General features: G+C 36.7%; 1 protein-coding gene across 4 annotated transcripts in view; it reads left to right on the top strand.

Moving 5' to 3' along the window:
* LRBA (LPS responsive beige-like anchor protein) overlaps window positions 1-18,769 on the top strand; it is a 373,887-nt gene that overhangs the window by 138,894 nt on the left and 216,224 nt on the right. For all 4 annotated transcript variants that reach the window (XM_032110029.1, XM_032110032.1, XM_032110030.1 and 1 more), the window contains one exon: window positions 16,739-16,905. In XM_032110029.1, the coding sequence (XP_031965920.1) occupies window positions 16,739-16,905 (167 nt within the window). The remainder of the gene's footprint in view (window positions 1-16,738; window positions 16,906-18,769) is intronic.

Below are 18,769 nucleotides of genomic sequence, written 5' to 3'. Positions count from 1 at the left end.
AGAGGACAGGCTTAGATTCAATATTAAGAAGAAATTCTTCCCTGTGAGAGTGGTGAGGCACTGGAAGAGGTTGCTTAGAGAAATTGTGGATGCCCCATCCCTGGAAGTGTTCAAGGCCAGGCTGGATGGGACCCTGAGCAATCTGGGGTAGTGGAAGGTGTCCCTGCCCATGGCAGAGGGTTGGAACTAAAAGAGCTCTGAGGTCCCTTCCAGCCCAAACCATTCTGTGATTCTGTGACATGATAATATTGTTCCTGAAGCAGCTTGACAGAAAATTCATTTAAGAACTGCTCTCTCCTATAAACCTTTCTAATGAAACAAGAAGTGAGGTTCATTCCCTTTTTTTGGATAATGTTTTTTACCCGTTATGAGACAAACTGCATGTAGGATTAAATCTAATAAGTATCAACATATTATTGGGCTTTTCAAATCATATTGAATATAGAAACTAAATAGATTTATGGCTGTAGGTACTTCATATTTTAAAAAATCTATTATTTTTTTGATGCTTATGAAGTTTTATTGCTTTGTAATTAATGCTTAGTGCTAAGCAGTATCTTGTTGAGATTCTTCCACATTCTATAATCTAAGATGTTTCATTTACAAACTAAGTGTAATTAAAAAAAAAAAAAATCCAGGAAGGTCATGCACAGTGGTTTACAGTGTTTGAGATTTGAACTTTTTGTGGCCCTTTTCACTTCTTTTACGTATTTAACGCATCTACTTATTTTTCTTTTCCTGTGAATGGTAAACTTTGTTTTAAAAACTGTTTATCCCCTCTTGTAAGTATTGTTACAGATTGTTATATTCGCTAGAAATTATCAATAAGCTTAATTTATCTACTCTCCATAGGTCTTTGAACTTATCTTTTGCTGTGGGAATACATCTTAACTCCATCGTAAGGTGTTCCTATCTGCCTTACCTCATCCTGCCTTTATTTAAATATCTTTTTGGCATTTAGACTTGATGAGCCGGATCTTTCTTGTCTGTCTCAAGTGGCTTGTTGAAAGAAATCTAATGAAGCCTGACTTCCTTTAGAAAGGCACTGATGGCTCTTGCCAGTGTGTTTATTCCTCGGTTTGCTTTTTGCTTTAGACACAGCTCCAAGTTTGCCTTTCAGAAATTTCAGACTTATTGCTGTGTTGCTCCCTGCAGTCCTCCCGAGTCCATTTGGGGTATTTCATTCCTCTGGCACTGAGGCAGTTTGAACAAGAACACTGCAGCTGATGGCTGTATTCATCCCTGAGTTCTTCTGGATTACCTGAGTGGACACTGTCTGGTCCCAGCAGTTGCTCTCATCCCAGTTTTCTTTTATAACATCTCTGTTCTGTGGTGGTCATATGTTTCAAGAGCACTTTCTGCCCTTTGATCTTCTATTAGCTCTACAGAGACACCTTAATGGGCTTACTCCTCCTGATTGGTTTGAAAAATAATTTATTGCTGCCTTTTATGGCTTTATGCAATTGTTCCTCCATCTCTTTTAACCTGCTTTGTTCTGTTTTTAAAACTATCATGCCATAGTGGATGTATTTTTCTGTTTTCCTTCTTTGGGGAGACTTACTGAAGAATGCCATTTTCTTACAGCCTTCTTTCTCTACAGCTTAGCCATTCCAGCTTTTTGTTTGTTTTTAAGCAGCCTTCTCTTGGATGGCATATGTTTCCTTTGAACCCCTAATATTGTATCTTTTTATACAGATTTTGTGTTGTCTATTAAAACATTTTCCATGTTTTTCTGCATCTTTTTGTATTTATAATATGAAAACTAAGCTAGCCAGGTAAGAAATTTCTTGCTTCAAATGAGATGTTCCCATCAGAAATGTTGTTGTTCTCACCTGTTCATGAAAAATAAATCAGTATTGTTTACCTAGTTTATTATTCATGTACAGATTTTTATGGTAGCTCATGCCAGGTAATGATTCTCAAATAATCCTGACTGAAGTAATACAGTGTAAATAGAATGTAATTTTCTAGCACTAACAAAGCAAGTATCCTATTGTGCTTGATTGGAGATTTTATTCTAAAATTTCTGTCCTGAGATAACTTGGCTTTGCTTATGCACCTTTCTAAGAACAGTGTTAGGGATTCTTCAGCTTTGGAGAAAAAGCAGTGGTGACAGTTCACATCTCTCCTATGTGTTTTGTTGTAACTTGGTTTGATCTAAATGAGAAAGACATTTTATTAAAATAATTCTGATATTGGAACTGACAAGGTCACAGAAGATCTTCAGGGTCCGTATACCTGAAGATGTTTTTTCTCAGTATTTCAACTAGTAGGTTGGACTTAAATACTCTGCTAAGTTGTAAACTTGAATTTATCTTCATTTTGTATTATTTCTTTCTTATTATGTGTTTTAATCTTTGGGCTTCACTGTCAAGCCTATTACCCTATGTCAAATTGTGCATTCTAAAGGAAGACTTTATTGAAAGGGCAAATGTGGTAACACTTTCCCGGAACACACTCTCGCTCTTCTGCGATTTGAAGTGACGCTTGGGTTGTAAAATGCCTTTTCCCTGGTAGTGAGTCAGGTTGGATGAGGAGACATGGATCACAACCAGTATTTCCTAGAGCACCTTCTGTTCGTTACACTGTTGTAATTAATAGAATAAAGCTGTTGCTGATAATAGCTGATAACTACACTCAAAGCTTACAGTTGGGAGGCTGACTCCAACAAGTGTAGTGAAGGATTGATTCCAATAGCTGCAAAATTATGGCAAAAAGGAGCAAAGATAAAGATGACCATGGTGTTCATTTTATGTCTAAAATTTCTATTTCATATTTTCCATGTTTTTTTTATCTAAGGTGAAGCTCCTGTGCTGTTTTATTGTGATGATGACTTGGTCTTCCAAGCTTTCCCTCCAGTTCCTCACATCTCCTTTGTGACTAAACAATTCTGAGTAACTGAGTGTCAGCAATTCATTATTCACTCATTCTTCAGACTGTTTTTTACATATCTTTTGAACAGCCTGAAACAAACTGACAGGAATTGTACAGTTAATGTTAGTTTGACCAGGTCCTAATCTCATATTTTCGCTCCTCTCCTTCTGGAATTAGCTATACTGATTCTTGTCATATACCCTTTCTCTGACTGCTTTTTCTTTTATTTTGCTTTTGTGATTTTGGTCTAGAATAAGTCATTATACCTTCCTAAAATGTGACTTTTAAAATAAAAGTAGTTTGTTTACGTGAGTGGAGGATTTGTGCTTATTGATGTTTTCAGAGCTTTGATGAAATAAAAGGTTAGAATATTCTTCTGTTGTTATTATTTGTAGAGTTAACATTTCCACTGAAGGTGAAAATGTAAATATCACAGCCATTCTGAAAAAAAAAAAGTCAATTACAGTTATGATAATTTAGTTTTTGTTTGCCTACAGGAACCTGAAACTGCTTTTTTGTTTCTGTTAAAACAGAATAGTGAATCGAAGAGTTTTTAATAGCATTAACTTTCAGATCAAATGTTTGCAACCAATCTTTATAATTCCAGAATTAGTGGAAACATTTATATCTTTAGATTCTTCCATCCAGGCACAGGGAAGCGAATTATTGAAAAGATAAAAATAAATTTGTTTGCTTTCTGTCAGAGTTCATATCTACAGCCAACCTTGATGGAAGACCAGAATGATTTAGACAAGTTTGCTTTGGAGATTCATAACATATGCTTGCTGGACAGAATTGAGTTATCTCTGCTCTGGAGAGTAAGTTATTGTAGCAGGAGCTGACAGAGATGAAGATAACTGAGGGAAATTCAATTACCTTTTAGTGTTTTCCTTCTAATAGGATTCTTAATGTGAAAAAGATCCTTAGATGATGCGCCTGTGTTGCTTTGTGAGATCTGCTTTGATACCTGCATCCAGAATAAAGTGAACTCTTCTTTTCAGGCCTTCATTAAGGATGAAATATGCATCTGATTGCTAAATGGGTGTTAGCTTTTGATTCACCATATTATCATTTGTAGTCCAGACATATTGGACAGTCTTTTGGCAGTAGTCTTGAATATTCTAAACACAATTTCATTTTCAAAAGTATTGTTTTTATGTAAAAAGGTTGTTTATAACAGCAATTGAAGAAAGAGGTCACAAAATTGTAAAATAATTCCCTATACTCTAGTGCTGTCTCTGCATGGTTTTTCTCTCATTTGACTTTTCCTGGCAAAAGCACCAATTTACAAATATTATTTATGACTGACCTGAGTTCAGGCTGTTGGGCTAAAGCCCATCCACTTGACTATAGCTGAATTTCTTGTAACAGCTCTCCAGTTCTGGAGTTACTGGGGTAGACTGGTGCACACAGGTAGTAGGATGTTGTTATTTGTGTTACTTGTAAATTTTTTTTGCAGTGTCTGATGGTTGAAATGAAAATTTAGAAGTGACTTTATGAAGGCAGCTCACTCTGCAGCTGTATGGACAAGAACAAAGCATATACAAGTTCGTGTACCTGCACTATGCACTCATTTACGGACCCACTAAACTACTGTCTACAGCTGAATGTAAAAAGAGTTTATTTTTAAAACTCTGAACCTTAACCAGCATTGCAAAGTCTGCTTTTTATCTGGATGATTTATCCAAGCACTTGCACACTGATATTTCTATAAAAGAGAGGGAGAACGAGTATCTTCATGTTAGATTGATTTGCAACCCCAAAACAGGTTTGGATGTGCCTAAAGGACATAGCATACCTGACCCTAAAGAGTAATGAATTGAAATTCAGGTCCATATTTTGGGCAGCTACTTATCTTGACCTATGGCTTCTTGGTTATGTCAGCTGTGGTTACCTTCGTCATTCTCGTTGGAACTAAAATCATAGTAGGAATAGTCTCATTTTGTATTTAATCAGTGTCCTGATCGAGGCATGACAAAGTTGATACCTGCAGGTGTATTCTTTGATGTTCGTGAAGGTAACTTAGGAAAATCAACTTTGAGGCAACACACATTAAGATACTAGGCTGTTTAGAAAATGTTTGAAGGTGTTTGTCAGTAGTGCCTGAAAGTACTTACGGTTAAAATTTTTACTGTTGTCTGTGTTTCTTCCATAGAGTATTTTTCTCTTTTATCTATTAGTACATTATTGAGGAGAAAATTGTACAAAACGTTGCATTTAGTGTAAGAGTTTAATTTCTCCTTCCATTGAAAGCTTCAGCCTCTCACGGAGAATGCTCCATAATGAATGCAAAATGCTGTGATGTGCAGAAATAAATACCTGCATGAGTGATGGCTGAAAAGAGACAGTAATTGCTTAAGTAAGGATTTTACAACTAAATTGATAAAAGTATCTTTAGTACTAGATGGAGCTTGAAGTCCATCTGGGACCGGGGGGGAAATGGAAAGCTATAAAGCCACATCCATCCAAGGGTGATATTCCTGAGCTTTTATAAAGCTACCTTTTCATTTCTGAGTAGATCTATGCAGCTTTCCAGGGAAGGGAACAAGACTGTACTAATCAGGATTCTTAACTGGAACTGAAAGATCCTTTCACATCACCACTTCTACCTCACTGCTGTTCAGTCCAGGTTTTTATCTTAACTTTCCTGTATTTGCCCTTTAGTGGGAATCACTATAAGTGAGTTAAAAAACCTTTGCCTTCCTGCTTCATCTTATTCTTTTATCGAAGTGTTTACAGAATGAGTCTATCTACTAATTTTTCTCTTTGACCTAAATGGGAGAAAACTGAGCCAATTCCTTTGAGATGGTCTTAGGTCAAGAAAAGGAAGATGTGTCAGGCAGTTAAGTTGCTCTTCTGGTGATCATCGTGTGACTTAGAAACCTCTGGATTTCACTGGTAGTCTGGAGTCCAACTGGAAGTGGCAGAGTCAATCCTTAGGAAGATTTTCTAATCAGAAAACCAAACTGTCCTCACTATTCTGCTTCACACAAGTAGATGTTTCCTGTTTTTTTTTTCCTCACCACTCCTCCCTCCCACCTGTTTCCTGCTCACATTTCTAAGTCCCTGTTACTAATTCACTATTTAGAAAATGCATCTTCAAAGATTTCTGGCCATCTTAAAAGAAAACATTTATATATCACTTGGAAGGAGGGCTTGGAAGGTGATGATAGTGACTATGATGAGCAGTGCAAGTGCTTAGGTCATCATTCCATGTTTTTTTCTTTTGTGTCCTAGTGCAAAGATACTGGGGGTTTTTCTGATTAAAAATTTGCAGGAACAAATTCTGAGTCTAAGTAGTAATGCCAAGATTATGGCCTAGTCGATTTTGAGATGTTTATGCTCCTTCAGTCCTTCTCGCTGCCCGTCCTTGCAGGAGATTGAAGTCTTATAGAACTCTTCTGGATTGTCTGGTGTCCTTAGAGCAGTTTGAGATTCCATCTTTTGTGACTGATGCCAATTCTTGACAGATAAAGGAAGCAAAATTATTGGATGGGTTACTATATTATAGAGAATGTATGGAACTTGTGAAACAAATGTTGTCATAGCTTAGGACCAGAGGCCAGGCTTGTCCCTGGTGTCTCTCCACTCCCATCAGCAAGACTGGGTCATCCTCAGCTGTGCTGGCTCCATGCTGGCCCTTGGTCCCAAGGGAACATTTACAATAAGGAAAAAAAAAAAAATCAGATATTCTGACTTCTAAAATATTGTTGCTTATTTTTTCCTGTGCTGCCTGTTAGAAACCCCAAATACCTCATTTCTAAGCAGTTGTTGAGAGCCCTGTAGCCAGCATCACTCATCTTGGCACTGGCCCAGTGCTGTCCTGCAAGGCAATTTCATATGGTCGGCATGGGAGGAGGGAGGATGTTTCCTGCGTTATTTTTGAGTCACAGTTGTTTGAAGCTGCTCAGAAATTTGGAATATTAGAAGTAGATTACTGGCTGGAGTGTAACTGAAGCTGTTAAAGTGTGTAAGAGATGTTGTTACATGGCTCTTTGGTATTTCCAATAACTGTCGCTTACATGTGTTTTACATAATGTTTTATGTAATTTCAGTATTTCTTTCGGTTTTGTGTGCACTTGGTAGAAGCTGCTGATTTTGATTAGTCGCTGTTCTTTATTTCAAAACCTATAATTTTAATGAGTGAACTGTAATCCACACCAAATCTCAGATTTGAGTTTTAAAAATCCACAGGTTTGTGTTGGTTTTTTTTTTTTATCCTGCATGGCTATTGTGCTCTAAATGTTACAAGCTCCAAGTACTGAATTTATTATTTTACACTGAATTAAAGTCAATTAGCGAAGTCTAGTTAAGCAGGATTTGTGCAGCTGGAATGTGTAATTTGTTTTTTGGTCTTACACCAACATCCCTGAGTTCAGCTGTTTGTAGAAAATGCTGATAACTGTTGTTGAGGGGTGCTATGAAATCACCCTCATACCATTAAAAAAAACAAACCAAAGCAACCAGACAGAAAAACCTTGCATGCTGAGCTGAAACAGAGCCAGAATCAAAACTCAACAAGAACATCAGAACCTTGAAATAGGACCTTTCACAAGTTCTGGTATTTAACATTGAAATGACAAATAAACAGAAAATTTAGGAAGAGGCTTTTATGTGTTCTTATGTAAACAAATGTGTTTAGGGAGTATTATTGTTTTTTAAAATTAAAATTGACAACATAAAGGATGATGCCAGTAGAAACTGCTTGGTGCTACACAGTTCTTCATTTCTCTGAAGGGAGCATCTATGGTGGTTGCAATACTGTCTCTTGCATCATTGCAGTCTTTTCATTTAAACCAAGAGAGCAAAAAAAACCCCGAATTTTAAAGCAACATTCTCAGTCTTTGCTCCATATTGCTCAGTATAAGGATCTAGAGTTGTATGAATGAGTGTTTTTCACTTAAGACTGCTGTGAAAAAAGGCAGAGGCTGTTGTCTTCTCATGCTCTCAATAATGGGAATATTTCAAATGCTGTCTTTTTATGGATAGTAAAATCACATAGTTTTAAAAAGAAATTAAATTATCCTCCCCCCAACAATTTTTAGAGCCAAATGTCAACCTTTCAAGGATGGTGGAACTATTTCTGAATAAAAAATATTAGTTACAAAGACCCCCTGTTCATACACATCTCATGCTGTTCTAAAATTCAAAAATCATGTTAGCTTAGTGCATGAGAACCAATGATAAAGGAAAAAATCTCATACTTTAGCTGCAATGAAACACAGAACATAGAATACTGGAAAAAAGGAGAGAGGAAAAAATAAAGTTAAAACAGTTTGATTTTCATAGTTTGATGCTATAAGAACTCTGACAGGAGGCTTTAAGATAAGGCAGAGGTTAAGCCAAAGTTGGGATTGTGACTCTTAACATGTTTCCAAAGTAAGTGACTAGGAATGATTTTAAAGAATAACTGCTATAAAAGGCCATATAGGCCATATTTTAAAACTCCTTCTCTTGGCTTCTGGATTATTTTCTTAAAAAATCTTTTCCCATTTCATCATCATCTTAATAAAAATATGCTGCTTTTAAAATACTTGGTCCTGGAAAGGATAATTCACTCAAGAATCTTAGTTTACAAAAAGGTAAAGAGTGAGTTTGGAGTGGAAGTTAGAAAGCTGTAAATTGGCAGCACTGAACATGTTATTCTTGAATAGACTTGAGAATAAAATTACATGTAATCCTTCTTTTTTCACAGATTCTCTCATAGTAATTTGAAATTTCTCTGACCAAAAAAATCCCAACAAACCAAAATCCACCCTTAATACTTTTCCTTAATAATTAATGAAAATGTTTCTGCAGATACAGATGAAGGTCGCTTAATGGCAGTAATTAAAGGGATTTTTTTCCATGTGCAGGAAGGAAATACTTTGCCATACTGTGTTTGCCCTATTTAGCAGTGTTTCTCAAGGATATGTACCAGGCAAGGTGATCATTCTCCACTGTGAGAGGCTGAAAAGGTCCTGAACTGTCAGACATCAAGGCCAGTAAATCAGCTCTTGGAGCATCCATGGTAGAAGCTGGTGAAGGATAGATGAGTTACCTTTTGGGTAACAAATTTGTGTTTGTAAGGACAACTACAAGTTTTTAATTCTTTTAAATTTTATTTTGCCACTAAGCCTCATAAGTGACATCTTTAGGAGCCCAGACAGATCTGAAAACAACGTGGTATCCAAAGTACTGATGTTTATTGGAGATGTGCTTGTTACTGGCATGCAACCTGAGGAGATACACTTACAGCTTTTTACCGGCTAAGCTCATAGTTCAATGCCTTAGAAAGCCTCGGGCAGCCTAGAGAGGTAGCACGGGCAATCCAGCATTTCAGTAGCTCTAAAAGTGGTACCTGTATCAGCTGCAAAGCAAATACCACCAGCAGAAGCAAAGAGGAGAAATATAGCTCCCGGCTTGCCTAATTCCCGCAATTACAGCTTTGAAAAAGAAACAGACGACAAGAGATGTTCTCAGAAAGAGTTGCAAAGCCAAGGAGGGCGGACCCCTCCTTGGTCCTTTCTTTTATTAGGAGAAGGGGAAAGGGGAGGACTGGGGGCGGACCCGGGGTGAGCGGCCAATCAGACACTGCTAAAGAGTTTGAGTTACGTTTGGTTTTGCCCGCGCTTGGAACAAAGGAGCTCGGAGCACGTGGCAGAGGCAAGTCCTGGCTTGTCTCAGGGAGGGGGAAGGGAGGCTCGGAACAGGCAGCAACAGCAACCGGTCATGGCAAGATAGGAAACTATTATGCCTCAATGCTTGTTATCTCAAATGAATGTGATCTCTCTGTTCTTTGTTCATGAAGTTATAGATTTTGATACATTCTCAAACTCCTGGATTAAAATCAGAGTTGTGTTCTGAATCCAAGACACTAAACAGGGGAAGCTGAAAAGTGCTCGAGGGGAACTATGTAGAAAATAGAAACAGAAACACAGACCCCAGACTGCAGGGATATCTCAAGGGGCTAATCTTTCCGCCTTTTGCAAAGCTGGAACTTTACATAAGCTTGGAAGCTGTTTATGAAGAGGTTTTTGGCTGGAAATGAATATTCTTTGCATGTGTTTTGCAAATTTATAAGGAAATTTAGTGAGTGTGATGTAGCAGGAATATCAAACAATAAATAACAAAATCAACAGAGGTATGTTGATTATATTTGCTTAGGATGCTACATATAATATGAATGTGAGCACTTACATAATAAAGAATCCTATATAGAAATATACATTCCTCTAAGGTAAGTGTTGAGACCATTAACATAAGTCAGGTGTTAAAATACTGATACACTTAAGTATTTATATCTGTCTCTTTGATAGCTATCAAAATTAAAGAATTTTAAGTCATGCAAATGTGTTTCACTTTCTTTTATAGCTAGAGACTGAAGCCATATTTATAGTGACTTAATTTGGAACTTTACTACAAAATACTCCGTACCACTTACGAGGGGAACTAGTGGTACAAGGCATTTTGTAATAGGGTTCCAGATTATCCTTTGGTTTATCTGCTTGTCTGAATCATTCTGGCTACATTTTTCCAGTTATTGAGAATGTCCATTTTTCCCATGTTTTAAGGTATTATTGTTTCCCCACTTAGAGAAATGTACCTTTGGTCCCTATTATGAAAAATGATTCAGAATTCATCTGGTACAGAACTCGTGAAAAATTGCTTTTTAGGTAGTACCTTTAAGGGCTTCTTAACTAGTGAGCTGTGTTGTTCAGAAATCCTTGCCTGGTGTGTGTTACCTGCATTTAGAGATTTCATTTCAGGTTTAGCTGTGCCATCTGAAGTGCATGTGACTTTCAATCTGTTCAGGTGTCACTCCTGTGCCAAGTCTTGGTGCTGTGAGTTGTAAAAGAACTGTGCTGGCAGCGGGGTGTCTGGAAATCTGAATCCTAGGGAAGCAGTCATTTGGCTGCTCGGGCCAGAACTGCTGAACTGCTTTGTACCCACCTCCAAGGCAATGGAAATCCTTACTGTGCCTCCGTGGAACGAGGCAGTTGGAGAGGTGGTAGTCACAGTTAGTGAATGAGGACATTCCAGAGCTTTGTATTTGGCCCACTTCAATTATATGTTTTCAGATAATTAAAAGGTTCTCTCCCCCCCCCACCGCCTTTTTTTTAAAACATAAGTTGCACAGAAAGGACAATATGAAAAGATAGCAAAACCAAGTATCCAGCACTTGTGAAATATCACACTGGTGTGACCTTAATTTGGCCCTCACTAGGAACGTGTAGTGAACCCTTAGATTGTGTAAGTGTATGTCATTTTTTGGCAGAGTGGATGTTCCTTATAAAATAAAGGAGTTTGTCAGTTCCAGAAGTTGCTCATGGATTTGATTTGCTTGTTGCACTGGACTAGAAGTTCTTCAGTGTATTAATACAGCACTAATCTCTGTGGTGGTGTTGAAGCCATTGAATGTCACGAGGGTGATACAGTGTGCTTGGGGAATGCCTGAAAAGATCATCCCTGGCTCCTTTGCTTAATATCAAATCTGAGAGCATGGAGCCACCTGTGCAGGAGTGCTGAGCTTTACTGTTTCTAGAGCATAGGGAATTCTGCTTGGATTCTTTCTAGCTTGAAAAATGCTTTGTACTTGGAAGATGTGAACCCAAAAAATGTTAAATTTACTGCCGAAGTGTGTTGTTTTTAGGCTCTTAGACTATTTTAAACAAGAGCAGCATGAAGGGACTGCTGACAAACCGGATTTGCAAAAGAGGAAGGGAGGAAAGTTCCTATCCTAGTGCGTGATTTGAATGCAAAATGTTTGGACATAAGTACAGTAAAAACAGGTTCATGGGTTTGAAAAGAACATTTCTCTCTGCATATTGTTTATGCCAGTGGTTAGCAGTGATGCTTAGATAAGTAGAGTATTGGAATAGTGTAGGAAATCCCAGTTTCTAGCAAAGAGGAAGAGATCTTACTTGTTTGTGCAAAGCTTTGTCTTTGATCCAAGGGTGCTGCTGTAGCACAAATAGTATCAATTAGATAAGCATCAAAGAAAAAGGCTGAAAAAAGTCTGTGGTGCTAGTGGACACTGCAGAAGGAATCTGATGTTATTTGTCTCTGCTCTTCACTATTTCTTTATTCTGACAGCTGCTTTTTTCCCAGTTGAACTCATGTTAGTTTGTCTCATTTACCCACTGTACTAAATTGGGTTCATCTGAAAGATGCAATATGCTTAAAAGTGCTGTTGCCTTGTCTTTATTTGGGTTTACTAGAGCTTAATTCTGTGAGACTTGAAGGTAAAAAATAAAGCTGTTGACTCAGCACAGATTAAAACCAGATGTCTCTTGAGATCTTGCATTTCTCTCTAATCACTAACCCAAATTGATTGTGGTAAATTTTTTTTTCTGGTCATGACCATAGTTTTGCCAGTCTGTGTTTGGTGTGATCTAAGTCAACTGCATGCTTTTTTCCTTCCTTTTGTGATTTTAAATGCACATTTTTTTCCCCCTCAGGAATGTCTGGCTATAAACCTATGTTTTTTTCATCCCCCTCCCCCCCTGCACCATTTGTATTACAAACAGTTGATTTAGATGCAGATTCTTTTTAATCTTGAAATCAGATAAAAGGCTGCAAAAGTGGATAAATGAGATTTGGAAACCCATGGGTTGAAGAGATGAGAAACCATTGCATTGTGTTCAGTCCATTAAAACAAGAAGAAATAGAAGAGATACTTTGATAAGTGTTCTGCTGGTGTTAACCTTGATGGCTATTATCGGGGGGATGATGCTATATCTATTTCATTGGCTTAAGCTTTTTTCATGCTGAGAGAAATCAATACTTGGAGTCGTGGGATGACAGAGGCATCACTTCAGAATTGACGGTGGCTGTCAGACATTGTCATTGGTTGACTTTTGTTCGCTGTTGAGGTTTTAAGCTTTCATTTTTCTAAGTCTTATTCAGGAGTCTTTGTAAGATTTCCCTGGGTAGCATTTTTAGTCCAGACTTTAAACCTCAGGTCAGAGGTCAAGTGCAAAGATCTGTGAAAGCAGAGGACTGAGGAGCTCCTTCATTTACTAAAATATCCTTATTTGTGGGGAATTTGCATTAGTGGCAAGACTGTGCGTTATCTTATGGATGACTTTTCCTCTTAAGTGACACTCTCTGAGACAGGTTGTTCACAAAGCCAGTACCTTTTAGGTAAATTAGACAAAGGAACTGGCATATGTAAAAGTGTTCAGCGATCTCAGAGTTGAAGAATAAGAGTAAAAAGGTGCAACATTTCTTCTAAAAACCCCACACTATTGAACTTTGAATCGCTTGTAGAAAGCATTACATTGTCATTTTGGGGCTGCAGAGGTGCACGATGGAGATGGTACCATGCAGAGAAAATCTTTTACTTGACATTTTTATAAAGATCAAAGATAAAATAGTTCTGAAAACTAAGTTAATCCTCCTCTCACTGAAATATAGACAGGCAAAATAGACTAATTCACCCTGTCAGTGTTTCTGGAATATTTCCTGCATACAGAATGTATTGTATTTTCACATCTATAATTTGCCTTTTGGACAACCTTGTGCCCCTTCCTGTTCCTTAAAAATGAATCTTCAGATAACCTTCATGTTCAGCTTGCCTGCAGTCTTGTCTGGGCAGAGAGTGGGAGAGAGGAAAAAACCTGGTTCTGTGATAATGGCAAAGCGAAGGATTTTGTTCTATCCAGGATGAAGGGCTGGAAAACAAGGGTCTTGCCTCTATGCCATGCTTAATACACTTCCCCTTTGTAAAACTTTAAACAGTCACTGAATTTAAGACTTTTTGGAGATAACACTTGAGGTGTGTGTATATGAAAATGCTTTTTTTTTTTTCCTTTCAACACTTAGTTTCATCCTAAGGATGACTGCGCTACTTTCGTGGTTACAGTTTCATTGCACACTTGCCCAAACAGGTAACAGAAATCATGTCGGCCAAAGCAGCAGGAAGGAAGGAAGGTTTGACAACCCTGTTTGCCTGCAGCTGTGTATATTAATTGTAAAACCATATTCTGGCATGATAGGGTGCACATTGCAGGTGCGAGAGATCAAACACTGAGAAAGAAATAAAACTGTACAAATACATTTTTGAGATTGTGCACAAACAGAAATCAAGCTGGATTTCTATTTTACATAAATGGAATGATTGGGATTTAGTGTGAAATATTAACTGTACCACTCTATATCCTGGTGTAGTATCTTAGGAAGCGGTGGATCAGGTGAACCTGGCATCTGGAAAATGAAAAATGAAGAGAAATGGGAACTTTTTAGTGCTTTCAGAATAGTCTAGTGGTGATTGGCTACTTCAGAATGGGTCTTTTTCTGATTCTTTTGGTGGAACCAGTCTTCTTTCACTTCTGTATTCAAAGAATTTGAGAGAGGGAGGTGGAGAAATAACTTCTGTTTTGCTGTATATTTGGCGCATATATATATATATATATATATATGGCAGAAACCACTGAACAACTGGTGAGACAGCTGTATGATCAAAGAGGAGGTTATTCTTGCAGAACTTTCTTAGGGGTAATAACTAGATATGCATGTGGCAGACATCTGGCAAAACTGTGGCTTCTTTCTTTTTTGTTTGTAAAATATATATTGTAAAGAGCATGCAGTGGTTAAGAGTTCCTCCTAGAGTGATGCTATAAGTTCATGGGATTGCTGCCTGTGGGAGTTTCTCAGTTTTGGTGTATAATTGCAAATTTCTATTCATATTAAATCCTGAATTTCCTGAAAAGTGGAGTTACATTTCCAGTTTATAACAGGCTGGTTGTGTTTTCACAGACGTTGTCAGGACAATAAAATACCTTTTTTTTTTCTTCGTTTGTCACAGCTACATTTTGAAAATCCTTGTTGGTATTTAATGAAGGATGTGTTCAAAATCACATCATAAAGAGACTTTTTTTAAAGAGGTACAAGTTCATTATATCTTTTACAAAACATTCTAGTTTGATTTCCATTTTATCATGTTTTAAGGTCAAATGTGACTTTAATGTTCCATAAAGAGACAGAGATTGATAATGGGGAAAGAATAACCCTCTAATGTGATTTATATCTATGGATTTTATGTCAGATATGAAAAGTTGCTGTTCAAATTGTAAAGGAGGATCCATTAAAGAGCACTTTAAAACATTTTACTACTTAGCTTACCTTATTCGCTTGTTTTTAGAATTCTGCTCTTTCAGGCAACTTAAAAATAACAGCTTATGAAACATTTACAAAGTGCTGAAAAGAAGTCGGAATCATCATGGGTGCAAAATAGTTCAATGTATTGGAACAGACAGCTGTATTTGGAAAGAGCTAGGAAAATCCTGTTTAGTGTTGGGTATGATTTAGTCATATTTTTGTGAAGAAGGGTGGCAGAGTGCTTCATGTAGGAATACAAAAGACAATTTTTGATGTCTCATTGACTTGGAAAGTCAGCTGCTTATTCTTCAGTCCTCCTGGATGTCTGCTCATCAGGTGAGCTTTGCTGAAAAGTATGGGAAAATTATGAGGAAATATTTAAATATATCAAAGTCATCAGAATAGTTCTTTAAAATTTATTCGTCTGTTAGTACATTTTCGTTGTCTAGTGTCTGTGAAAATCTACACAACCCCAAATTTTATTTTGTGTTTTCTTCACATTCTTCCTTTCTATCACTTTATATGACATATATATTTATATATACACATGTATATAAATAGCATTTATAGCCTGCTGATTTTTTTGTTTGCAGCAAGTTTCTAGGGCTTGTACATACATAGAAAAAGCGTTGCTACTGTTTTAAACATTAAAAAAAAAGCATATGATATTGTGCTGATACCTAAGCTCTAAGAAATAATTGTACTAGTGTCTGCATCAGCTGTGCTTCACAAAGAAAAAGCAATTTTTTTTGTTGTTAGGCAGACATTTGTGTCCATTCCACTAACTAGATCATAGAATAATCCAATCATTGACAAAGGCTGAAATGCTTTGTCTGGCGTATGTGATCTGTGGAATTGCCAGATGAAAACTGAAATTACAAACAGGGAGTGCTGAAGTGGGGAAAAGCCTTTATTGTTTCTACCAATATTTGAATTTCTTGTGGGTTTTCATGTACAGCAAAACGGGGTTTTGATGAGGGGGTGATAGAAATTTGATGCTGGTTTTTTGAGTTCTGTATGAACAAGAAAATTTTCAGAAGGTCAACAAAAACCAAAACGATGACACAATGTTGTAACAAAGAATCTCTCATAGTTTTGAGTTCAGTTAGTAGGTGTGACTTACAGTTCTTGTTTGCTAGAATTTGATTTCGAGTAGGTTGGCAAGCAGGAGATGTTTCTACAACAGGTCTAATACTGCTAAGAAAGTTACTGACTTTCCCATGCTGGCCTGCAAATGTGCTCAACTTCAAGAAGCCACCTGGTAAAGATTGATTTAGTCCTCAGATGCATTTTATCTTCTGTCTGTCTGAAAAAATGTGGATTTTTCTCCTTAACTTTCTTAGATATATAAACAACAGCAAGCAGTTGGCTCCCCAAATCTAATGAAGAGTCATGGGAGTGGAGTGGTCAGCTAGCTGACATTCTTTATTCTGAGATTTACCATTGTTTTTTTAAAGCTATTCACTTTGTTATAGGCATAACCACTTTTATTTTATATGTTTTATTATGCAGTCTGGCCACTAACGTGTTGGCTTTTGCTAAATTTTGAGTGTGTGTGTGATGTGGTTAAAGAATTCATGGCAAACCAAGATCCTCTACGTGGCCCTCTGGACGGATTTCCTATGGGCAGCTGCACAGGGCCTCAATTCTCAAACCTGGAAAATGGGGTTGATTCTTTCCTCTTGAGGGTTTTGTATAAGTAATTAATTATGAAGTACTTCGAACTTCCTTTGGATGGTGTAATTAAAATGTAAAGTAATAAAGGTATTTATTTTCTTGCCAGTCACTGTGTGCCCAGTACTCTGCAGACAAACGGGAAGAAGAAAAAATGTGTCATCATTTGATCACAGCAGCGAAGTACCGGGACCAGGTGACTGCAACACAACTAATACAGAAAATTGTCAACATCCTGACAGACAAGCATGGAGCCTGGGGAAGCTCTGCACCAAGGTAAGGGTTTTTGGGGTGTTCTAAAATATTTTTGTGCAGCAATGCTCTAGTGATTTGACATAATGTCTCATGGTCAAACCTAAAGGTAAACAAGGTTTTCCAGGTGTTGTTTTTTTCAAAAAGAATAATATAAAAAAGGTGAATGTCAGTGTTTAGTGTGGGTGAATGTCAGAGAACTGGTGTTTTGTTAGAACAGTGAAAAACAGGATGAGTCTCTTGTGACTTTTGACTTTGCTATAAAAGTGTGATAGAATTTATTTTGAATGTTCTAGCCCTATTGTTTAGAAAAATAATTTTTAAAATTAAATGCTTTCTCAGCGCTAGCTTTCTTCTTGGTGTCTTATGTGATTCAAGCTTGAACCACAGTTCAGTAACTTGTTTTCTTTTCTGCCAAATTTTAAACAAACGAACATCTTTTTGAGTTACAAGGAAATGGTGAGTAATTTCAAAGTAAAAACAGTACTTCCAGACTAATTCAGAATGAATTCCTTTTGGAATTCTCAGCAGGTACCTTCATTACAATGATACTTGTCTAACTTCTTTAGCTGAGACTTGTGCTTAAGTTTCACTTGCAAATCTGAAATGCAAGTTCAAGTCCTTCTAGTACATCCTTAATTAATACTTATGAATAACTGGAACATATTTAGGCTGGAACATAGCTGAATATGCTCATGTATTAAGATACTGTTATTTGAATGTAGTAGAATAATAAGCACGAGAGAAATATGTGAGTAGACAACAAACTGTTTTTCCAAGTAACCTTTATTCATTATTCAATGACTACTTGTCTTCTGGAAAGAAAAAATTAATTCCCAAGCACTAGTAATTTCTATAATATACAGAAACAAAATAAAAATTTTATGAATAAAATTAACTGGAAGTGTTCAAATTAAAAGTCATTATACTATGGCATAGGATGTCTGCAAACATATTGTAAATATGAATTTTGGGCTCTAGCTTATAGGGTTAAAAATGAAACGTTGAATAACTGTTTAATGCTGTTTCTCTTTTGTTAAGTGAGTTATACTCAAATCTAAAAAGACTGTTTAAGAAAAAAATTATGAGGGTGCAAAAAACCAATAGCCTATTTCAACACTTAAAAGAATTTTTAGTAAGGCATTTATTACAATTGTGCAAAACCAGATTTCCTTCAATACTTTGTACATCTGTAATTTTGCTGAGTATGTACCTTGTGGTTTACTCCATCTGTTTGTGTCTCTGGATTTCAGTTAAGAAGCTTTGCTAAGAAGCAGAGAATCCTACATGCTCTTTAGGTGTGCTTTGCTTGTTGAGTTAATATTGGTATAGTTGGTAAGGGAAGAGGCTAACTGATAAAATACTCCATGCTTGAAGGATAACTATTTTCTGATAGCCCCCAAATAAGGTTTATGTAATCAGCTTGTAAATTGCGAAGTGCACAAAATATGGACATGATAATTTCCATTTCATAATAATGATCTACAGCAAAATGGAAATATCACATAATGCACTTTGCAGCACACTTAACATCATTCTAGACACTCAAATGGCATTAGAGACAGAACCTTATCTCTTTATGGCAAAGGCAGAATGCACTTAGTCATCATAAACACGTAAAAAATAAATATATGCAATGATTGAAATTCTAATGAAATACTTTAGTAAGGGGCTAAATTAATATTTGCTGGGATATGTTTGATTTTGCTTCAAAATACTATATGAGTGTTTTTCTTATGTAAATTTAATATTTGGCTTGTGGTTTTTTTGTTTTTCCTCCTCCTTTGGAATCCATATAATTGCTTGTAGCCATGGCTCTGAAGGCCTAATACTTTCCCATTAATGTCATTTATTTTGTTTCAATATTGATGGCTTTTCTAATGCCATA

This window comes from Corvus moneduloides, chromosome 5 (assembly GCF_009650955.1).
Source record: "Corvus moneduloides isolate bCorMon1 chromosome 5, bCorMon1.pri, whole genome shotgun sequence".
Classification (NCBI taxonomy): Eukaryota; Metazoa; Chordata; class Aves; order Passeriformes; family Corvidae; genus Corvus; species Corvus moneduloides.
This window is presented reverse-complemented; position numbering and strand designations above follow the sequence as displayed.